Source organism: Narcine bancroftii, chromosome 6 (genome assembly GCF_036971445.1).
Source record: "Narcine bancroftii isolate sNarBan1 chromosome 6, sNarBan1.hap1, whole genome shotgun sequence".
NCBI classification, from domain to species: domain Eukaryota; kingdom Metazoa; phylum Chordata; class Chondrichthyes; order Torpediniformes; family Narcinidae; genus Narcine; species Narcine bancroftii.
In genome coordinates, this window is record NC_091474.1 from 160,452,058 (window position 1) to 160,476,483 (window position 24,426).

Here is a 24,426-nt window from a genome sequence, read left to right on the forward strand (position 1 = left end):
AAATAAAAATGCCCATTGAACATCTAGAGTATAAATTTAAGATTAGAAATATGATCATTTTCAATATGATTTTTTAAATATTATTTTGTGTGGCTGAACTTCCTGTGGAAATGTACATATTAATTTGCATAATGTATTATCTGGAATAACATGCAATATTATTTTCCTCAAATAAGTATAATTCAAAACTTGTTACTTGGTCTATAAATTACGAGTCAGCATAGATATTGACTAGAATTATGTTGTTTAAATCATACAGCCATGAAACATGCCCTTCACTCTAACATATCCATGACAACGAAGATGTCTTTTCAGTCCAGTGCCATTTCTTTGCTATATCCCACTATGCTTTTCTGATTCAAGTATCTGCTAGTGAAGCTGAGTTTTGATTTTAAGTGCATTTTAAGACTGCCAGTGAGAAGTATGGAACAGAAAGAAATGATTCTGATATATTACATTTTGGAATCTGCAAATTATTGGATAAGATTTTACATCAATTAACAGGTCATGTCAAATATTGTAAAATTACCATATATAGTTAGTTTACTCCAAAAAACTTCATATTACAACAAACTTACAGACATGGTCACCTTAGCAGCAAACTGCTGAGTTGCTCAGCAGGACAGGCAGCATTCGTGGAGAGAAATAGATTGTTGGCATTTTCAGTTGAAGTTCTGCCCTTGGTCTTGAAGTGGTGTTTAAGACCAAGTCTGTCCATGTCCCTCCATGGATGCTGTCTGACTTGTAGAGTTCCTTCAGCAGTTTTTGCTCTCGATTCCAGCATTTGCAGCCTTGCATTTCCAGTCACTTAAAACCATAAGACATAAGTGCAGAAATGGGCTATTCAGCCCATTTAGTCTGCCCTGCCATTCATTCATGAGCTGATCCAGTTTTCCCACTCAGCCCCACTGCCTGGCCTTCTTCCCATAATTTTAATGCCCTGGCTAATCAGGAACGAATCAATATCTGCCTAAAATATACCCAATGAATTGGCCTCAATAACTGCCTGTGGCAACAAATTCCACAGATTTACCATCATCTCGTTGATGAAACTCCTATGCATCTCTGTTCTAAGTGGATGCCCTTTAATCCTGAAGTTTTGCCCTCTTGTCTGAGACTCTCCCACCATGGGGAAACCTTTCAACATTTATTGTCCATGCCTTTCAACATTCAAAACGTTTCAATGAGATTTATTCCCCCATTCAATAACATTTCAATGAATACAGGTCAAGAGCTGTCAAACACTCCTTGTATTATAATCCTTTCATTCCCAGAATCATTCTAGTGAACCTCCTTTGAACTCTTTCCAATGTCAGGAGAGGAGCCAAAACTGTTCACAATACCTCCAAGAGCAGCAGCTACATTGCTTCTGAAAGAACACAACCAGACAGGTTGAGCTCAGTGATCAGAGAACTGGCTTATTGCTGGCTGCCAGGCTGGACTTGTACTCCCAGCCCGGACCTGGCTGAGAACCACGCTGAAGGGTGCCAACGTTACTAAGGGCGTCATGTGGTCCCCCAGCGTGGGCTTCTGAGCCAGGTGCTGAGAAGGGGAAGCCCCTGATGGTGCCATTTTGGCTGGCTGACCCACCATGTGGATTACAAGTGGGGCCAGTTCTCCTGCCTAGTGGCATGCCGCCACACTTCCCCCCCCCCCCGAACCAGCGCCAATGTCCTTTTAACTTGGGGGCCTCGCTTTTTGGGCTGGGCCACAATCATTGGTTCGGTGGTGTCGAGGGAAGCTAGTTTCAGCCTGTCCACAGTAAACCGGTCTCACCTGCTGCCGATGTTCAGCGTGAACATAGACCCTGAATGCTGGACAACCCTGTACGGCCCCTTGTAAGGTCTCTGCAGAGGTGATGCGGGCGGGTCCCATCGAATAAAAATGTACTCTGCAGAGTGCAGCTCGCTGGGGACATAAGATGGCCATGTGCCGTTTCTGGGCGGTGGTGGGGGTGTGAAGGAGTCCAAGTGGGCCTGGAGGTAGAGAAGTAGCTCGTGCGGTGACCGCTGGGGTTTGTGAGGCACGTTGATGAACTCACTGGGCAGTGCCAGCGGTGAACCATAGACCAGCTCAGCTGATGACGCCTGCAGATCTTTCTTGGGCATGGAATTGATGCCCAGGAGCACCCAAGGCAGTTAGTCCACCCAGTCGAGACCGGTGAGTTGGGCCATAAGTGCCGACTTAAAGTGGTGGTGCAGACGCTCGACCAGCCCATTGGCCTGTGGGTGATGGGCCGTGGTGCGGTGTAGCTCTACCCCCAACCTGTTGGTGAGCTGTGCCCAAAGTGCAGAGGTGAACTGGGAGCCCCAATCGCTGGTGAGGTGATTCAGAACGCTGAACCAGGCAACTCAACCGTGCAACAACACTCAGGAGCAGAAGTCCATGGAGGCATCTACCATCGGGGTCACCTTGGGGCAACAAGAGGTGCGGTTACCATCATGAACAGGTAATGGTTGTCCCGGGAAACTGGTAAGGCCCCGACTATGTCCACATGAATGTGGCTGAACCGTTCCCGGACATGCTCGAACTCTTGCACGGGTCCTCTGGTGTGCCTGTGCACCTTGTGGACATCTGGCAATGGGTGCATGTTCTGTCCCAGTCCACGATCGGCTTCCGCAGCCCATGCCAGACAAACTGCTCTGCCACCATACGGACCGTGGACCTGATGGACGGGTGTGAAAGGTCATGAATGTGATGGAAGACTTGCCTGCCCCACTGCTGGGAAACCACTGGCCGCGGGATGCCCATGGAGACATCATACAGGACAGTGCCTTCGCCGCTATGAGTCAGGAGGTCTCGGAACCACAGGGCTGTGATGGCAGTCTTGAATGCTCGCGTCTCCTCGTCGGAGTTCTGGTCCCGGGCAAGCTGGTCAAAGTTGAGGCTGGGTGTCCGTGCACAGATGGCCAGTCATGAGAGTGCATCAACCACTTTGACCTTCCCTGCCTTGTGCCGAATGTTGGAGGTAAACTACGACATGAAGGAGAGGTGATGCTGCTGGCGGGCCAAACAGGGATCCTTGCCATCGTGAGCGCCTGAGTGAGGGGTTTATGGTCAGTGAAGATGGTAGAAGTCCTTCCCTCCAATAAATAGTGGAAATGCCACACCACCAGGTACATGCCCAGTAACTCAGTCAAAGGCATTGTACGCGCTCTGGTGGGTGGAGAAGCCGGCTGAAGAATGCCAGCGGCTTCCATTATCCATTCACTTGCTACTCCAAGATGGTGCCGACGGCTGTGGCAGAGGCATCAACAGAAAGCGCCACATAGAGGTCGGTGTGTGGGTGGGCGAGCATGGTAGCCTTCACAAGGGCATCCTTGGTGGCCTCGAATGCACTGCAGCCAGGTGAGTGTTTTGTTCTTGGCTGTGATGAGGTTGAATAGCGGCTGCATGATGCGCGTGGATCCTGGGATGAATAGGTTATAGAAGTTGACCATACCTACGATCACCTCCAGTCCTTTGAGGTTGTCTGGACGTGGGTACTCCTTGATACCGGCAACCTTCGTAGCAGAGGGAGTGGCTCCTTGGGCCATGATGGTATGGCCCAGGAACTGCATGGACTCTTTCCTAAACTGGCACTTGGCTCTGTTGATGGTGAGGCTGAAGTCAGCCAGCCAGGAGAAGAGGGCACACAGGTGGGCCTAGTGTTGTGCCTGATCCCTGCTGGCAACGAGGATGTCATCCAAGTAAATGAAGACTAAATCCAGGTCCATGTCCATGAGGCACTGGAAGGTCTGAGCGGCGATCTTTAGCACGAACGGCATGTGAAGGAATTCGAACAAGTCTAAGGGGATGGTGATGGCCGTCTGGGGTATGTCCTCAGGGTGCACCAGGATTTGGTGATACCCGCACACCAGGTCAACCTTGGAGAAAACTCTCGGACCATGCAGGTTGGCCGTAAAAAGTCCTGGATGTGAGGGATGGGGTAACGGTCAAGAACTGTTGCCTTGTTGAGCCGTTGATGGTCTCCGCAGGGATGCCAGCCGCCGGAGGCTTTCAGGACCCGGTGGAGCGCCGAATGATCCCCAGCTCCAGCAGATGCAAAAACTCTTCCTTCACCACCTGGGCTTGTCAGGTGCGAGCCAGCGTGAACCGGTGGACCCTGGGTGGAGATGTGGTGGAACATCCTGTGGCACAGTGGAGAACTGTGGCCTGAGGATGGCCGGGAACTCATCCAGGATTCACTGGAATTTGTCTCTGGGCGTGCTGATCGTGGCCATCTGCGGCTGCTCTGTGCGGAAGGCATCGAGGCGAACGGCCTGGAAATCATGGCAGAATTGGCATGGTCATGACTAAAGTCAGGCAGCTTGATGGCTATAGCACTGATCCCAGGTTTGCTCATGTTGGGTTCAAAGACATTTGAACCAGTCGGGGTCACCAATTGTAGCGGCAGCTACACTGCTACTGAAAAAAACACAACCAGACTGGTTGAGCTCTAAGCAGAGAACTGGTTTATTCCTGGCTCCCGGGCTAGACTTGTACTCCCAGCCTTGTCCTAGCTAAGAACTGTGCTGGGGGGTGCAACGTCACTCAGGTGTCATGTGGTCCCCCAGCGCGGGGTTCTGAGCCCGGTGGTGAGAAGAAGGGGAAACCCCTGATGGTGTCATTTTGGCCAGCTGACCCGCCGCGTGGATTACAAGTGGGGCCAGTTCACCTGCCTAGTAGCATGCTGCCACGGTCTCACCGTTTATGGAGCCTCAACATTACAACCCTGCTCTTGTATTCTATTCCTCTTGAAATGAATCCTAACATTGCATATGCCACCTTCACCATCTCAACCTGCAAGTTTACCTTCAGGCTATCATGCACGAGGACTCCCAGATCTATTTACAACTGGGTATTTTCAATTTTCTCCCCATTTTTTAAAAGTCATTTTGTTTGTTTTTTCTACCAAAGTACATCACCATATACTTTCTGATATTAGATTTCATTTTGCCACTTCTCTGCCCATTTTCCTAATCCAAGTTCTTCTGCAACCTGTTACCACCACCTACCTTATCTGCAAACTGGGCCATAAAGCCATTAATTCCATAATCCAAATCATTTATCTACAACATAAAAATAAGTGGCCCCCACACTGACCCCTGTGAACCTCCATTAGCAACTGGCATCCAATCAGATGATTCTTGTATTCCAACTGTAATATATACAAATGATGCATGTGATGTCACTACGTGTCAAAGGCCCTCCATGGCTGCAAGTTGCACACAGTTAAGAGTCTAATAAGCATCCCAATTGAACATGGAATTATTGTATACCAACATACTTAACACTGGTGATGAGATGAGGATGGATGCTGCTCGACTGAATTTTTGAATGGGAAGGTGAAGTTAGCAGCCGCGTGTGGGAGTGTATTGCATGCCGGGTTTTTTCTTTCTCTCTCCTCTACTGTGTCAGCATGCCATGAAGCTAAGGTCTGTTCCACACTACATCACCTCTTCATTGGCTGACAGAGGAAGTGTAGAAAATGTAAAAAAGGCAAGTTTATGCATTTTATTTGGGTATAAGAAACAACCAGAGAGTGCCATTAGGAACAGAACATGCCACACTCGATGCGAAGATTGCCTGATACTGCCTTCTACCGAGATATTAGTCACCTGTCGGAACGATAGTTTATAGAGAATTGTAATTTAAATTGGACGTTGGATGCATGTGCGGGATGGACATGGCTGTTGATGGAATGGCAGCAGGCTCAGATTTTTGAATCGTTTTAAGACTCAGGAAAAGAACATGGATTTCTACATCAATAGACTAGAGCAGTTTCTTGTTGCTTTGGACAGACAAGACTGAGTGCAATGCATTTGAATGTCGATCCATTTTACTGAGTAGTGTTGGCATTTCCTGACAAACCGACTAATAAGAGATTTGGTGAACTGTGTACATTGCTAAGAGAGCATCATTTTCCCAAGAGATTGGCAATGACTCAGAGATTTAAGTTTTATAATACATCTCAGGCTCCTGGTTAAAGTATATTGCAGTACATTTTGCATTTGAAGAAAATGGTGTTGCACTGTGAGTTTTCAGGGGTGCAATTGACAAGGCGCTGAGGGATTGATTTGTTGGTAGCTTGGCATCTACCAGCATTCAGATGAAGTGGTGATCCTTTCTGCCAAGGACATGGCAAGGAACGATGATGAACAAGTTGTCCAAGGAATCAAAGGGTAGGCAGCCCAGTTCTTCAGGATGGATGAAGAAGAGGTGTGATTGCTATGGTATGTCGAATTATAAACTGGATCAGTGTTGATACAAGAATATAACCTGTTATCAATGTCAGAAGATGGGAAAAAAAATTTTGATCAGTGTCGTGCTAAATCTGCTGAACAAGGTCAGTCCAGGGCCAGACCACTGGAAAGGATTTTGGGTCCAAAGACATCAATTCCAGCACTGGCTGCTCAGAGACTGCAGCAATGGGCTATCATCCTGTCTGCTTTTGACTGAATTGAAGTTTGTAGCTGGGAAGGACAACATAGTGGCAGATGCTCTGTCACGTCTCCCGCTACCTGAGACCAAGAGAGAAGATGATGCCTTGTACAATATCGCAATGCATCATTTGTAAAATTTACCAATTATGAGTGACTATGTGAGAAGGAGGACACATACCGACCCAATATTGTCACAAATGCTCGGATGGGTCAAGTCCGGGAATTGGCCTAATGATATCCACAATGTGCTATTACAGCTATTCATACATCGACATCATGAGTTAACAGTGGAGCAAGATTGCATCCTCTGGGGATACAGGATAGTCATTCCCCATGGGCTCTAAAGCATATTGTTGAACTACACACATCACATCCAGGAATAGTATGGATGAAAGAAATCGTGAGAAGTCACGTGTGGTGGCCGAACATTGACAGGGACTAGTGAAACAATGTGTAACCTGTCAACAGACTCGCAATGTTCCCACAGTGGCACTCTTGATTCCATGGGTCTGGTCGAGAAGTCCATGGAATCATATCCACGTTGATTTCACCCAGAAGGAGAAATTGGTCTTCCTGGTCATTGTGGATGCACATTCAAAATGGCCAAAAACATCATGATGAAACAAACAACAGCAAGTGCAACCATCAGAGGGCTGAGGAACTTGTTTGCCAAGTACGGCATACCAAATCAAGTAGTGAGCAATAATGGACCACTGTTTTACGGTAAAGAGATTCAGCACTTCCAGAAAATGAATGGTGTGAAGCCAGTGCTAGTTGCACCCTACCATACTGCAATGGGGTGGCAGAGCAAATGGTCAAATTGTTCAAGCGTTTGTTGAGTGCCAGCAAAAGCATGAGTTGCAGCACACAGCTGTATCTGGACAGCTTTTCTCTGTCATATTGATCAACGAAGCACAGAACCATGGGAAAAACACCATCCAGTTTGTTCCTGGGATGCAAGCTTCACATGAGGTTGTCCCTGGTTAAGCCCAGTGTGGAAATCACTGTAGAAGTCCCGCAGAATGATCAGAAGCAACACCATGGCAAGAGGCAGAATTTGTGAGAATTCTATCCAGGCGATCAAGTACTGGTGAAAGACTTCAAGGTGGAAGGTACCTGGCATAGGGGTACCATTGCTGAACGCACAGTGCCCAAGTCTCACATTGTCAGCACAGATGACAGCCGTGGGTGGAAATGTCACATTGACCAGATGAGAAGGGCAGATTTCAACTTCTGCATGCACTGCACAGATAACCAAGGAACAAGTCTGCATTGAGCCATCTACTACTGAACAAAGATAATCAAGTGGGAGAGCTATCTTCTAAACCTGGAGATGAAGTACAATTGCCAGTCACAACCAGTCAGAGAGGAGATCGCAGAATCTAAGACGCCAAAACCTGAGAGACTTGATAAAAATTTGGGAGAATGTGTGCTCCAAGCTACCCCTCTATGGACATGTTCTGGCAGGATAAGGAGAAAACCAGCGAGGTTTGTTGCAGAGATGTAATAAATGGCTGAAGATCGTAAATGTAGATACATTACTCCTGCAATGTAATGTTCTGAGTTTTTTAATGTAAATGGGTAATGTGTAATGCAGGTAGATAGATAGTTAACTCCCTTTGTATAAGAAACTAGATTAAGAAACATTATTGTGGGAAACCAGATATTTCTGTCATAGGTCAAGAAAGCTTAGGAGGGAGGAGTGTAAAGTATGCAAATGATGTGTGTGATGTCATTGCGTGATGTTTAGTACATGTCAAAGGCAAGCTGCACACAGTTGAGAGTTTAATAAAACATCCTGTTTGAACCATCCTACAACTGAATGTGGAGTTACTGTATGCTAACATACATAATACCAGCTCTGCTTCCTGCCAATAAGTTAATGATCTACCCCTGTTGTTTCCTGTGGTACCATGGGCTCTTAAGTAGCCTCGTTATTGAAAGCTTGTCAAAAACTTTCTGAAAATCCAAATAGATATCCACTGCATCCCCCTTATCCAGTCTGTTTGTCATCTCCTTAAAGAATTCCAATAAGTTTGTTAGACAAGATTATTCCAAGGAAACTGTGCTGGCTTTGGGCCTATCCCATCATATGTTTCCAAGTACTCCCATCACCTCGACTTTTACAATCTATTGCAACATCTTCCCAACCACTGTCATCAGGCTAACCTAACCAGTCTATAATTCCCTTTGTGCTGCCTCCTGCCACCCCTTGAAAAGTGGGCTGATATTTGCGATTTTTTTTTTCTTTCTTTCCTCCCCTCTCCTGTCTTCTGGTCAAAACTATGAGGGATTTTCACAGCATTAATAAAAGCATGAGAAAACTTGAGAAACAAATTCAAATTTTCACAATTGCTCTCAATATGAAAGTGAAGCATTATGTGAAAGTAATTGTTTTGTATTTTCTCCCATCTACTTCATTGAGTGGGATTTCATATTGTGTATGCATGTGTCTGAGGCAATGACCTATCTCCATGTAGAGAAGCACATGCAAATTTGTTTCCTTCAACATGTTTTGATCCTGTTTCAGATTGGATCTCATCCCACAGAAAACTCTTCCTGGGTTTAAAAAAAAAAGTTCTGAGCTTATTATAATTTTTGGGTGTTTTATTATTCTCATTACTACAATATCTGTTCAAGAAGCACAGTAAATCTGAACAAATCTCACAATTGCATTTTGCTGTGCCTAATGTAAATGTGTGATGGTTAATTTATAATTTAATCATTCATTGTTAAAGAATGATTCTTGCATTTTCCTCAAGCCCTGAATATTATTGCCACTATTACATTAATAAGGTAAAGAAATTTGAGGGAAAATAGAACAATAAAGCAGAAATTGAATTTTGTGTAATCTCTCAAGCACACAGGAAAGAATGATAGAAACTGCATGTAGAAATGTCTGCTTTTGCAACTGAAAATATTATTTGTTCCCTTGTCCATTGTGCTTCTCCAATACTGTCTCACATTTAAAGTAAATTGCAGAGATTCTGCAGAGGGGTGTAAAACCAGCTCCTCTCATTTTGATCGGAATTTGGACTGATCCTTGTTTGCCCTTGGACACAGTTTTTTTTATATTGAGTTGCAAAATATGCAACTGTTGGCCTGGGAATAGAGGAAAAGAAAGTTGTCCTTACCACTACACCAACCAGATTTTACCTTCTCTTAGCCTTTCTATTACATTGATGTGGCACTGCCATGTGATTTTTGAAAGTAGCTTCAATACACAAGGAAAATCCTCTTTAAGATTTTAATTTGTGAGCACCATCCTTGACATATTGGGATTGGATAAAGATTGTGTTGCTTAATAATCCTGCTGTAGGCTAGTAACCTTGTCCTTGAAGCTTTCAGCTGGACTGAATATCACATCAGTACTGTCTCAAAATTGGACAGTCAACTTGAATGTGAGCAAAGGATCTGATCAGTTTTGCTGCGAGTCCCAGGCCAGAATTTCAATTCCTAATTGTATAATCAAATAGTAAACATCACAATGAATTGCTTGTAATAACTAAAAGCAAATTTCTTGTCATTTGTTCCTTCATCCATTTTTGTGTGTACTTGATGATCTATGCATTTTCTTTGGCTGTGCATTGAACCATAGAGTTCTGGGTAACCCTGACCTCCAACAATTTAGTGCTCGGGCGTAGCTGTGGCTCGCTACAGATCCTGCTGTAGGAAAGTAACGTTCTTCCTGATCCTCTCCAACTTCAGTGCTTGACAGATACTGCTTTATTGCTGCCTAGTTTCCAACTCTGCCTTCAGGACTTGTTGTCTCTCTCATTCTCCTCCCCTCCTGATGTTGGGCAACCAAATAAATGTTAGATTTAAACTTCAAAATCTGGGTTTTGTGTGAATGTACATATTGTGTACATTAACAATCATTCATGAATGTTAGTTCAAAAAAATTATTTATTAATACACTGTAAAATTGTAATGTAAAAGCAAAAATGTACAAATGCAGGAAAAATATACAAGTCCATTGTAGTACCTGATTGGCAGAAATTTGCTAATTAAATTGGCCCTTCAGTTTGAAACTGCAAGGAAACCATTAGAATTATTTGGAGCCATTTCCCTTCAGTCCATCTAGAGGGGTCAGAACCACTCGTGGCTCATTTGCTTGCTTTCCTATCCACCAGTGTCCGTCCAAAGGAGTTGTTTTGGAAAGCAGACTGGGGCAATCGCGACTTTCAGCTCTTCCTGCCTCCACTGAGGGAATTTTGGAATGATTTTGTCTTGAGGAACTAACTTTTCAATGGTGGATCTGTAGGCAGAAGTGTGGCTGCAAAATCCTCATGATGGTGCTGAAGGTGTGCAGCTGTCAAAAGTGGAAGTGAGGGAAAAGGTCTGATCAATTTGTGGGGTTGGGAAGGATATGTGTAGTGAGACATAGGAAATAACTGTTGTGAGGTTTATGATGAGATGCAAATGATGTCATCCGGCTGATGGGTTAATGAAGGCAGTCACTAAAATGTAGAATACAAGAACAGGCCCTTTAGCCCATGCATCTGTGACAAACATGATGACCAAATCAAACTAAAACTACTGCTTGCTGCTGATATCTCTCCATCTCCTTCATATTCATGTCCACCTGGAAGCCTCTTAAATGCTACCATTGCATCTGTTTCCACAACCACTCACTGTTTCAATATTTGGCCCATCCATATCCCTTAAACCTCCTTAAATACAAGCCCTCTAGTGTGTGACACTTTGCCCTGCAAGTCCAGCCTACCAAAGCCTCTCATGATTTTGTACATCTGCCTTCCCTCTGTATCCAACACTCCAGAGAAAACAACAGTTTGTCCAATGTCTCTCCATTAACACCAGACAACATTCTGGTCAACCTTCCCTGTACCCTTTCCAAAGCTGCCACATCCTTCTTCAAATGGAGTGAGCAGAATTGCTTGCTAATCAGAGCACTAAAGGCATAGTGGTTACTTAAAGTGGTATGTGAGTGGAAAGAAAAATGTTGAGAACTGGATTAGTCCTTCCAAATTGCAGCCTCACACTTATCTGGATTGAAATCCATCTGCCACTTTTATACCCAACTTTGCATCCTGTCTGTCCTCTTGCAACTTTTGACAACCCTCAGCTCCATCCATAACTCCTCCAACCTTTGTGCTATCGGCAAACTTACTGACTCATCCTTCCGCCTCTTCATCCAGGTCATTTTTATAAATCACAACAAGCGGAGTTCCAGAACAGATCTCTGCGGCACTCCACTAGTCACTGACCTCCAGGCAGAATACTTTCCTGCTCTCTGCTTTCTTCCTACAAGCCAATTTTTTAAAAATCTATGTAGCCAAGATTTCACTGATCCTTTATGACTTTCTGGATAAGTCTCTCATGGGGGACCTTGTCAAATGCCTTGCTATAATCCACATAGACCTCATCTACCACCCTACCCTCATCAATCTCTTTTGTTACCTCCTCAAAAAAACCTCAATTAGATTTGAGGCATGATCTTCCTTTCACAAAGCCATGCTGACTATCCTTGAATAGACTGTACTTTTCCAAATGCTCACAGATCTTGTCCTTAAGAATCCTCTTTATTAATTTTCACACCACTTGTGTAAGACTCATCGGTCTAGAATTTCCAAGATTCTTCCTATTAACTTTTTTTAAAGAAGGGGACTGCATTTGCAATTATCCAATCCTCCAATACCTCCCCAGTGGCCAAAGAGGATTAAAAGATCATAGCTACTGCCCCAACTATCTATTCCCTCACTTTCCACAATAACCTGGTTGTATGTCAGGCCCAGGGAACCTTTCAATTTTGATGATTCTAAGATCCAGCATTTCCACTTCCTTAATCTCTACATGCCCAGCACACAGGCCTGTTCAATTTTGCCCTTGCTGTGATCAAGGTCCTTTTCTCTTGTGAATACTGAGGTAAAGTATTCATTTAGGACCTTCTCTGGTTCCAGGCATATTTCTCCCTTCATTTTTGTCCACCTTCATTTTTGTCATCCTTCTGTTCTTCACATACACAAAATGCCTTTGGGTTCTCCTTAATCTACATGTCAAGGCCTTGTGCCCCCTTCGAGCTCTCCTCAGTCCTTTCTTAAACTCCTTCCTGGCTTCCATATATTTCTCAAGAGCCCTTTTTCCTGCTTCTTGTATCTGTTTCTTTCTTGTTCTCAGGCCTAGTTCATCAACCATGGTTTCATTTTCCTACCATCTCTTGTTTCAGTGGGATAAACCTTTATTGAACTCTGCACAAGTGGTCCTAAACTTTCTCCACATCTGTGCTTTCACCCTTAAACATCTGTTTCCAATTTATTCTCATTAGTTCCTGTCTCATCCCTTCATAATTAGCCCTATCCTATTTAAGCAATTTGCAGTTTGACTGTGGTGATTCTTGGTATTGCATGCTTGTATGTAGAATGTAGTTGCTTGCTGCTAGCTGATATGGAGCACCGGCACTATAGGGTGACTGGGGGAAGTAACCACCTTGCTTGCATACAAGTATTCCTGTCCACTCAGATTAGGGACTACATTGAAGCTAAGGGAGTTGTGGTCACTCTCACCAAAATGTTCTGCCACCTGACCAGGTTCATTGCCCAGATCCAGTATGGCGTCTCCTCTAGTGTCAGGAATCCTTCTTGAACACACCTGTCAAATTCAGCCCCATCTATCCCTCTTGCAGTCAATAGGTGCCAGTCAATATTAATGAAGTTGAAATCACCCATAATTACAACTTGTATTTCCTACATCATTCCAAACTCTGCCTACTCATCGGTTCTTCTGTTTCCCAAGAGCTATTTGGGGGACTAGAGACAGCTCCTAGCACAGTGATAGCTCCCTTCCTATTTCAGACTTCCATCTACTGTGACTCTGCAGCATCCTCCCTTTCAATGGCTGTGATATCCCTTCAGGAGGAAATCAGAAGAACACAAACCAGTCCTCATTGAGAGATCAGCAATGGAGAGGTAAAGAACTTTAAATTCCTGGTGGTCAATATCTGAGGAATTGTCCTGGAGCCTCCACGTTGATGCAATCACAAAGATTCACCAGTGGCTAGACCATGAGAAGTTTAAGGAGATTTTGAATGTTATTAAAGGGGATCAAATTTCTACAGGTGTATTGTCTGGGTGCATCACTGTCTGGTATGGAGGTGCCAATACACAGGACAAAAAAAAACTCCCAAGAATTATATCAGCCTGTGACATCACAGGGCACCAGTCTTCACTCCATCAAAGACATCTCCAAGAGGCTACATCTTTCAAAAGCAGCCTCTATCCTAGTAGACCCCCACCACACTGCTACCATCAGGAATAAGTTACAGGAGCCTGAAAACAAGGACCCAGTGGTACAAGGACAACTTCTTCACTTCTGTCATCACATTTCTGAATTGATAATGAAGCACAGACACTACCTCACTTTATCCTATTTTCTTGTTTATTTATTTTCAAAATGTAATTGATAGCAATATTTGCAGTGTAATGCTGCCACACAACAACTAATTTTGTGATGTGTTCAAAACAATAATTGTGATCTAGATAAAACCATCTTAAAACTAGTTTTAGTTTTCTATACACTTCTACTAATTTAAGAAATGGCAATTTTGTATCTAAAGCACACTGACATCCTTACAAGGACTTGTAACAACTAAGACTGTTTATAAATTGTATAGGAATCTGGAAAATGTATTAGCAACCAATTTTCCCCATGGCTAGGCATCTTTCGGTAACATAAATAGAATTAAACTTGTTTTATACTTCAGTTTCATTATTTACAGTATTGTTACTTATTTCTAGTTTTGCTATAATTCAAACATTTTCTATTTCAAAATCTATTATGGTCAGAGAATCTAGATTTAGTAGTTTCTGTAGGATAACCACTCTAATTAGAAGTGAACATAACTTTGGACATATTTATCATCCCAAAATGAACACTCTTTGCCTGGTAGATTTTTATTTTAAAAAAAAAAAAATTGGATTGAAATCTACAGTAAAATATTCATTTTGTGCTACTAATAGGACAAAAATAATCACCTTAAATGTTATTGGTTCCAATTTAAAATCATGTTTTTCATACTCTGGTGAATTTTACCTGCAAATGTATTTATTCATTTCTTCATTGGCCAACCAGTAAGATGGAATATTTCCATTGCTCTTTCATGCATTGCACAATAATAAAAATTCAAGTGCTAGACTGGCAATACAGAGATTCATAGCTGAGATCCCACAATAATAAATAATAAATTTGATTCGCTTTGCTTACAGCCCTTTTATGAAAGGAGATTGTCAACCTATTTAGCTTCCCCAATCTTACGACGAGGGCCAGCAAGCCAATCAATTGTAAGCAACTATTGAGTGGTTTGGAGAGAATAAACAGAAGCTAAGGGATGTAACATGACAAGATGCCCTATAATTTTACTCTGGTCTCCTTGCATATTAGTTGCAGACTCCATGAATGCCAGTCAGTATTATTCATGTCCCGCACTGACCACTGCTCAAAAAAAGTCAGGCGATTCTCACTCTCAAGTGAAGGTTTGATTTAATTAGGAGCTAAGTTTTTTCCTATTGTACCTCCTGCACTCTGCTCATTTCTGCATACAGGAAGGCCTTAATTGGAAAATGGATCTGTTCAATAATGCTGGGAAAATGTATTTTGACAACACCCGCAAACTGGTTCAAAGCCAGTGCTGTCTGTAAGGAGTTTGTACATTATCCCTGTGTCTGCATGGGTTTCCTCCAAGTGCTCCAATTTCCTCCCATATTTCAAAGACTTGTGGGGTTAACAGGTTAATTGTCACATGGGAGTAATTGGATGATGTGGGCTGCAAGGCCCTGTTGTCACGCTGTTTCTCTAAATTTAAAGTTTTGTTATCGGCTTACTAATGATTCCACAAGTAATGGAATATATAATTCCATTATAAAAGTTGCATTTAATTTGCACCTTCATTTCCAAAGCATTTCCTGGATGCTACTAAATTAGTGAAATGTAATAACCTGTCCTTTGCTCTTCCCACCTAGCCACACTCACATATTTGGTAAACAACGGAATGTGTCTTCCTCTTTTCCAGGCAGTACAAAATGATTCACTCCTGGTATTGTGCCGGTCTTATCTTTATAGTTCTCCCGGTGTTGCTGAGATAACTAGAAAAATACATTTCATTAACTATTCCATAAAGATGCAGTTATGAACCATCTAATTTATTCTTTGTTCCTATTTTGCTTATGCACCAGGAACATGCTTTACTCTTGAGTAATATGTTGTTCTGTAATGATTGGCAACATAGTTATCGCCAACTTCCTATATCTTTTCAATTCTGCAATATCATCTGTTATCTGACTCGTTATTACAGCAACATTGGTTTCTGGCTTACATTATTGTGTCACTGTTTTCTGTTTGGCATTTGGAAATCACATATTTTTGATTCTTTGCCTAACAATGTTGTACAATATCAATATGAACATTAATCGACCTTGTCAGATAACAAGGCTGGCACAATGGTACAGCTAGTGAAGCTGCTGCCTTGCAGTTTCAGTGATCCAGATTCAAGCCTGACCTTGTCTGCTGTATGCATGTCCTTTCTGTAACTGTAGCTTTCCTCTAGCAGCTTGTTTTCCTTCCCATGTCCCAAATGTATGGAGGTCATTACAGACTCAGTGGGCTTTGAGGTCTGTTTCCATGCTGTAAGGAAACTCCCAACAAATTGGAAAAGGCACAATTGAACAAAGTTTGTCTGGGTAATGAAATACTGAAGATCATTTTGTTTCTATCCATCCATCCTTCCTGACATTGAGAAGATGCTACATGAAGGAAACATAAAATCCAAACTAATGGGAACTTTGTCAGTGGAAGACATTCAAATTCCCTGTGGTTCCTGAAAGTTATGCCCCAAGTGCAATCATTGTCCATATAGTTCAATGATCAGAGAGAATCCAGAGCATTTTGTTAATGGTTGTTTTCACTTCAGATCTAATAGTTGATCAGTACATAGCTTCATGTAGCTAGACATGGATATCATTCTCACAAGGCCTGACAAATAGCAAGTTAGATTCACATCATGCAAATCCAGAACTGTGTACATCTCCAAGAGAAATTCCAACAACCTCATCTTGACAGATATTTAAATCTGACATTGCCAAAACCCATACAATCAGTCGTCATTGACGAGAAGAGTATATCGTGGGTATCCTGAGGCATATAACTCTTCCTTTGCCTCCATTTCCTTTCCACACACTACATACGAGTGTCCACTTTTACATTTTTGGTAGTTTAATTTTTAAGTCTTCCCAAGTTCACTTTTTTTGTTTAAGTGATTGGAAATTCTTTTCAAAGCAATAAGCAGTAAAGCTGAAATTAATCTTTACCTACAGTACAAAAATGCACTCTTAACAAATATGATGCCAGTTTTGCATTTTATATAAAATTTAAAAAATTATTGGTGATTTAAGCCAGTGATTCTCAGCCTTCCCTTTCCACTCTCATACCATTTTAAGTAATCCCTATGCCATCGGTGCTCTGTGATTAGGAAGGGATTGCTGAACGTGGTATGTGAGTGGGAAGGGAAGGCTGAGAATCACTGCTCTAGACCCAATTGTTACCGAAATATTTTGCTTGCGAATAATTGTCATTGGGCTATTTCCTTTTGGAGTTATAAAACTTCACATAATGAGTCAATTAGGTACAAATAAAACAAACTTTTTCTTTCTACCCACATACCACCTTAAGCAATCCCTTACTAATCACAGCACCTATGGCATAGGGAATACTTGAGGTATGTGAGTGGAAAGAAAAGTGAGAAACACAGATCTAAGCAGAAAATGATCATCAATTCACAAAGCTTGAGTTCCCCTTCTGGCCCCCATGTTTTGACATTTTTGTTGCATTACCCATAAATCGTTGCAGCCTGTCTTTCTTTCATTTTGTGGTACACATTGCAAAGTGGTTTTCTGTCTGCATGGGTAAATTGGGTAACAAAATCAACCAGCTTGACTCAAGTCCTAAAATGTATGTACACAAGAAGTAGTTGTGGTGGTACACCACTGGCCTACTGCAGGGGGAAACCTCTGCAAGGGACAAGACAACACCTGGCTGGCTGTCAATCATCCTCCGGGATTATAAGCCAGCCCTTTGAAGACAGTGTTGCAACAGCATTCCTCACAGCTTGCTCTGTGGAAGTTTATGATGAATAAAGCCTGAACATTTGGAAATCATACTTTTGATTCTTGCTTAACAATGTTGTACAATATCAATATGAACATCAATATACCTTGTCAGATAACAAGGCTGGCACAATGGTACAGCTAGTGAAGCTGCTGCCCTGCTTCTGTTCAATAGCACACCACAGTGGTCCCATTGCATTTTTAGCTGGAGTTCACTGCAAACTTCACTAACTGTGAAAGGCTCTTGTGCTTTTAGCAATAAAACATTCAAGAATTTTCAACTTTAAAGATCTGACCTTGCCAAGGTACTGCCTTGTTCAAGGCGTTTGGTAAACGTATTTCATTTGGTTTTGAACAGTGGTTTGTGGGATGTGAGGGGACGGAGGTTGTGGGAAGGGGCATTAAGGAATGGTCATCTAGCCCAGAATGTAAACTTTTAAAACAATCACTCATGTCAGAGGAAAATCAGGAAAATGTCTGCTTTGCAATAGACAATAAACAATGAAAGCCCATGGGGAGTGCAAACTGAATCTCATTGTTATTGGTGTACATATAGTGTAATTACATCATTTGCTTCTTTGTTATCTTGTTACCTTATCAAAAGTTTTAATTTCTTCCTCCCTGTTAAAATCGACATCATATCTGCTCCATCGTGGTGCAGACAGCCATCTATTCCTGTTGTGCATCCTATTTTCTATCACAAGAGATGGACTGTAGGAATAAATGGTTGGAAATTGCCCTCCTTTGCTGTAAGGACTCTGACTTGAATTCAGGGCTGACATACGGAAATCTCCAAAGTATTTCCTGGTGCTGTTTCCATAAGTATCACCATATGTAAAATTTATTGTTGGAACATGGCCATGGTATCTGGAATCAAGAACATATCAATTGCATAGAATGGTCAGTTCATTACAGCGCAGGAAGGAGACTTTCAGCCAACCAGCCTGGTTATTTCCATCATTGCTGCTCTTCTGATTTTTACTAAAACCTCCCAAAATGCTCGCTCACACTCTTTCTTTTCACCCTTTTCTTCCCCCCCACCCCAAAAGAAAAATTCCAAATCCCTTGTGGAGACATTAATTCCTTATCTATCATCCACAGAAAGTGAATTCCAAATTCTAAATATATAATTTGGTTTAGTTCAGTCTCACAGATGAAAGGAGATTGCTCAATTATTATTCATTATGCAACAATGAATGAGAGAAACATGGTGATTCAATTCAATCCTATTGCATCCAGATTGTCAAACTTAGATGAGAGTTTGGGATGGGCATGTAATTCACCCCAGAATATAGTCGGAATGAATCTGCACAGGGGCAGCCTCCTGTGGAATTTGGGAAGGAAATTATCAAGTTATGAAACTTTATACCTAGTATCACTTTTTTGTATCTGGTGTCCACATTTCTTGAACTAGCAGGAAACCTTGATAATGTTGAAGGATTTTGGCCAGTCAAGGGGAGAAATGAACATACCTCTTGGTTATTTTAGCCTCAGTTGAGTTGTTCCCTTCTCCATGTTTACAAAATATTAGCCAAGGTTTGGCTGGCAGGCCAAAAGTAATAATGTTAAGTTTAATACAGAGTTCAGGCACCCCTGCCATATTACGGACAGTGTCATTTTTAACATTGTGAAACAATGAACAGTAGCAATTCCTCTTCCTTGACACAGCCTAATTCCAAAAAAAACTAACGTGGTGGAGTTGATACACCCTGGGGGCAGAAATTCATTCTGCAAAAATGGGTTAATGTTGTAATGTATAATTTCCATCTGAGGTTGTTTAGGAGTTAAAGGTCTTTGAACCTTTAGGAAGCAGTGACCACAACATGGTGGAATTCAATTTCAAACTTGGAAAGGTAAAAAGGTTATTGGATGTATCAATTTTTCAATGGAATAAAGGAAACTATAGTGGTATGAGGAAAGAACTAGACCAAGTCGACTGGAAAAGCAAATTAGTAGGAGGAATAAAGCAAGATTGGAAGATATTTTTGCAAATGATAAAGCATGCAGAATAGACACTTTCTGAGAAAAAGGAAAGATGATACCAATGTGCCTAACAAAAGAAAAGGCCAAGATAAAAGCAAAGGGGAGAGCATACAAGGAAGCTAAAGCTAGTGGGAAATCAGAGGACTGGGATTCCTTTAAATACTTGCAGAAAGAAAGAAATCAAGTCTTAATGAAAGAAAAGATAATTGGCAAATGAAATATTTTTTTTAAAAAGCTGAGTTTAAAAAAAAAAAAGAATATAAGAGGACATGAGACCAATAGAAAATGATGCTGGGGTAATTATAATCGGTTACAAAGATGTGGCAGAAGAATTAAATCAATATTTTACATCTGTATTCACAGTGGAAGACATTGGTAATTTCCCTGACACACTTCGGAGTAGAGTTGGATACAGTTAAGATTACTCAAAAAATTGTGCGAGGTAAATTGAATGGTTTAAAGACCGATAAATCTCCCGGACCGGACAAAGTACAACCACAGGTTTTGAAAGAGGTGGCTTTGGAGATTGTAGATCCATTGGTGACAATCTTCCAGAAATCATTAGTCTCTGGTGTGATTCTGGGGGATTGGAAGGTTGTGAATGTGATTCCATTGTTCAAGAACATGGGAGGCAGAAAAAAGGGAATTATAGATCTATAAGACTGATATCAGTGGTGGGGAAGATATTAGAGTTAATCCTCAAGGATGAAGTTATGAAATACCTGGAAATTCATGACAGGATAGGTCTGAGTCAGCATGTTTTTTTCATGCTAGACTAACCTATTAGTTTTTTGAAGAAATTTCAGGTAGGATAGACAAAGGGGAGGCTGTGGATGTGATTACTTGGATTTTCAAAAGGCATGCTAGGCTGATAAATAAAATGAAGGCCCATGGAATTACAGCGATGCTATTAGATTGATAGAAAATTGGCTGATAGACAGAAGGCAAAGGTTTGAAATTAAGCGATCCCATTCAGAATGGCTGCCTGTAACAAGTGATGTTCTGCAGGGGTCAATCTTGGGTCCACTGCTGTTTACAATTTATAGTAATGATTTGGATTGTAGAATGAATGGTTTTGTGGCCAAATTTGCAGATGACACCAAGATAGGTGGTGGAGCAGGAACTGTTGAAGAAACCGTAAAATTGCAGAGGGATACAGACCGATTGTACTTCATCAGCCATATATTTGCCTAATGTTGAAATGTGTTCGGTTCTACATTCTGGATGGGGAGAAAATTCAATCCTCGGAGGTGCAAAGAGACCTGGGTGTCCTTGTGCAGAGTAATCTAAAAGTTAATGGCCAGGTAGTGAAGGTGGTGAATGCTATGCTAGCATTCATTTTGAGAGGCCTTGAGCGGCGGCCTTGAGCGGCGGCCTTGAGCGGCGGCCTTGAGCGGCGGCCTTGAGCGGCGGCCTTGAGCGGCGGCCTTGAGCGGCGGCCTTGAGCGGCGGCCTTGAGCGGCGGCCTTGAGCGGCGGCCTTGAGCGGCGGCCTTGAGCGGCGGCCTTGAGCGGCGGCCTTGAGCGGCGGCCTTGAGCGGCGGCCTTGAGCGGCGGCCTTGAGCGGCGGCCTTGAGCGGCGGCCTTGAGCGGCGGCCTTGAGCGGCGGCCTTGAGCGGCGGCCTTGAGCGGCGGCCTTGAGCGGCGGCCTTGAGCGGCGGCCTTGAGCGGCGGCCTTGAGCGGCGGCCTTGAGCGGCGGCCTTGAGCGGCGGCCTTGAGCGGCGGCCTTGAGCGGCGGCCTTGAGCGGCGGCCTTGAGCGGCGGCCTTGAGCGGCGGCCTTGAGCGGCGGCCTTGAGCGGCGGCCTTGAGCGGCGGCCTTGAGCGGCGGCCTTGAGCGGCGGCCTTGAGCGGCGGCCTTGAGCGGCGGCCTTGAGCGGCGGCCTTGAGCGGCGGCCTTGAGCGGCGGCCTTGAGCGGCGGCCTTGAGCGGCGGCCTTGAGCGGCGGCCTTGAGCGGCGGCCTTGAGCGGCGGCCTTGAGCGGCGGCCTTGAGCGGCGGCCTTGAGCGGCGGCCTTGAGCGGCGGCCTTGAGCGGCGGCCTTGAGCGGCGGCCTTGAGCGGCGGCTCTATAAGGCACTGGTGAGTCCCCATTTGGAGTACTGTGTACAGTTTTATGCCCCCTATCTCAGAAAAAATGTGATGTTGGGAAGGGTGCAGAGGAGATTTACTTAGGATGATTCCTGGAACACAGGGGCTGGAGTATGGGGAACGTTTGGCAGCTCTAGGATTGTACTTGGAGTTTCGGAGAGTGAAGGGATCTCATGGAGTCAGTTAGAATATTGAAAGGATTTGACAGAGTGAATGTGGATAAGATGTTTCCCTTGACAAGGGCAAGTGATCATAGTCTTAAAATTAGAAGTTATCCAATTAAAACAGAGGAAGAAGAATTTCTATAGTCAGAGGGTCATGGATCTGTGGAACTGACTGCCACACAAAGCAGTGGAGGCCAGATCATTAGGAGTATTAAAACAGGAAATGGATAGGTATCTCGTTAGTAAGGGTATCAAGGGATATGGGGAAAAGGCTGGTAATTGGAACTAAGGGTGCGTTTAGTTTAGCTAAGTGCATAACCATAGAACAGACCCGATGGGCCAAGTGGCCTGCTTCTGTTCCTTTATCTTGTGATCGATGCCCTAGATATTTTGCATTCGCATTCTTTGAAGGACCATGAAATCCATAAAGTATATGCTGAAAGGCTGGCAAAAGTAGAAAATTACAGATTTTAATGGTTCATAAAGTAAGAACATATTTTGATTTATATGCAGTAAAATGTGTGAAGATTTAAAAATTCCAAATATTTTGACAGTGAATAACAAAAGTTTGCTTCTATTGGTTGGTGCATTGCAAAAAGGAGTAAATGTTTGTGATTTGGAGAATCTTTAACATCAGAATTAAACGTTAGGGATGTTAGAATATGATGGATTGATTCTTCTTTTTGAAGAGTTAAATTGACTTGACATGGGATGCAGCTTGCCAAAGCTGGCAACCTGGATTGCCTTCCGAGCTGGAATAAAGTTTAACCTTGAACCATTACTATCATAGAAATAGATTTAACGCGAGACACAAAAATTAGACGGATTAGCGCTTCAATTCATCTTCATGTAATGTGAGTGACACCAACCCTGGTGGCGCCAAAGTTGCCCTTTCTGAAGTATGATCGAGAACTTACGAATATTTATAACCTGTCAACGTCGGTTTTTTAACAACAGACGCAAAAATGGCATTTTCTGTATTGCTGAAATTTTTCTGATCATTAATTCGCTGACTGCACAATTCTGATGTTTCATATGCAATCACATGCGCCTTTCTTACCCGGGCATTAAGGCAGGAGGGATGTACGTCGCATTGTAGTTAGTTATAAGAGTTCCAGCACTACGTGAAGCCATGACTCCAGGCGAATGAAAGCTGCTTGCTTGATTACTTTGTTTTCTTGCACTGGCGACGCTTTCCCCAGGAAAGCACTGAACCGGAGCTGTCAATCAGCTCCGTCCTGTGTGTAACAATCTGTCACCAAGCAACCACGTCGCGCTGCCGGCGTGAATCACAGGGAGGTAAACACACTACTGTCCTTGTACTGTAGGCTGGCACAGCCGATGGGCTCTCTCCTATCGTGGAGAAGGCTGCATCCATGGTAAGGATGTACTCCACTCAAAGATGCACTCTATTTCGAATCCATCACTATCTTGCTATCCCTATCGCTAAAGCCTGCATTGTTTTGTTTCCTTTTCAGACCAAATTAGTATTTAATTAGCAAATAAAATGTATGGATTGCGAATCCATTTAAAATGGAATTTCACTGAAGAGTTAAAACGCGCTTGAAATATAAATACCAGACACTGAAATAGAAAAAAACTGAAGCTTGTATCTGAACCTTTACAATGAAGCTAGCAGTTTTTATTTTGACAGATAGTACAGGAAGAAACGTGCCACTTGGTTCTGATTGTAATATTCTGTATGTATTCAAGCCAATTAACTAGTGTTTCTAATTGAAAATAATGTTCCTCAAATACAACAATTTCCTGAACAGTCTGTTAGATGAGGTGATTATAAGCATGGGTGGTAGCATTTTGCTAACATCAAGTTCTTGGATCACCCTACTGTGAAAACTCCACTTGAGTGGTGCCACAATTTGTGTGTATATAGCTAATTTTGGCAGTTATGAGATTGCAAATGTTATTAATGCACCCTTAGCTACAGGTAAAATATGAAATAAAAACGTGTCCTGTTGAAATCTAGATACGATAGTCTATTCTTCAGCTCTATACATCTGAAATTCCTTTTTCTTTTGCTATATAATGCAATTGGACCCATATACCTCCTCAGAAATTCAATTTCTTTGGGTTAAGATTTGCCCTTTTGCATGTGATGCATATTGGGTGAGTCTAAATGTTTAGAGAAGTCCATAAGTAAACTACATTACAGGTCAATCACACAGGTGCTGAACAACCACTAAACCAATGTATTTCTCAAATGAAATTCAATGTGAAAAATGCATGTCCATAATGTTAGAAGAATGTAGTTAAGGGAAAAAAACATAGGATCCATTGTCCCCAGCAATGTCCTTGCCTGCCTCTTTCAATACGTGGGATATATCGCACCAGGCCCTGGTTACTTCACCTTAATGCTCTTCAAAAGAACTAGCACCGCAAAATGGCCCAACACATGAGTATTCATCACTCATCCAAGTCCTTCTGCCTGATGAATAACAATGTGAAATACCTACCCACTTCCACTGACTCCCAAGTATGAATTTGTCCTCGAATGATCCTCCCCTCTCCCTAATTTTCCTCGTTATCAACTTGTTTCCTTTGAGTTTCTTTAATCTGCTCATCTGCCCCTTTAATCTGCCCCTTTTAGCTTTCCTAATGATACGTATTTTTTGTATTAAGTGCTTTCTAAACCTTG

At 42.8% G+C, this 24,426-nt stretch overlaps 2 protein-coding genes across 10 annotated transcripts in view; one reads left to right on the forward strand and one right to left on the reverse strand.

Annotated features, from left to right (window-relative positions):
* Positions 1 to 23,016, reverse strand: part of cimip2c (ciliary microtubule inner protein 2C) — a 28,577-nt gene extending 5,561 nt beyond the window's left edge. The window contains exons 1-4 of one of the 3 annotated variants that reach the window (XM_069886496.1): positions 22,834 to 23,016; positions 18,133 to 18,406; positions 15,411 to 15,523; positions 9,707 to 10,215 (exon numbers count right to left, since the gene is read on the reverse strand). In XM_069886496.1, coding sequence (XP_069742597.1) covers positions 10,200 to 10,215; positions 15,411 to 15,523; positions 18,133 to 18,406; positions 22,834 to 22,907 — 477 coding nt within the window. In that variant the 5' untranslated portion in view covers positions 22,908 to 23,016 and the 3' untranslated portion in view covers positions 9,707 to 10,199. Of the gene's footprint in view, positions 1 to 9,706; positions 10,216 to 15,376; positions 15,524 to 18,132; positions 18,407 to 22,833 lie in introns of those variants that run through there. The other 2 variants (XM_069886495.1, XM_069886497.1) reach the window with 2 other exon arrangements.
* The window catches only part of otofa (otoferlin a), a 547,981-nt gene that overhangs the window by 134,112 nt on the left and 389,443 nt on the right, over positions 1 to 24,426 (forward strand). For 2 of the 7 annotated variants that reach the window (XM_069886480.1, XM_069886484.1), the window contains exon 1: positions 22,811 to 23,152. The exons of 1 other annotated variant lie outside the window; for it this stretch is intronic. In XM_069886480.1, the coding sequence (XP_069742581.1) occupies positions 23,115 to 23,152 (38 nt within the window). In that variant the 5' untranslated portion in view covers positions 22,811 to 23,114. Of the gene's footprint in view, positions 1 to 22,745; positions 23,153 to 24,426 lie in introns of those variants that run through there. 4 more of the 7 variants (XR_011340468.1, XM_069886483.1, XR_011340469.1 and 1 more) reach the window with 3 other exon arrangements.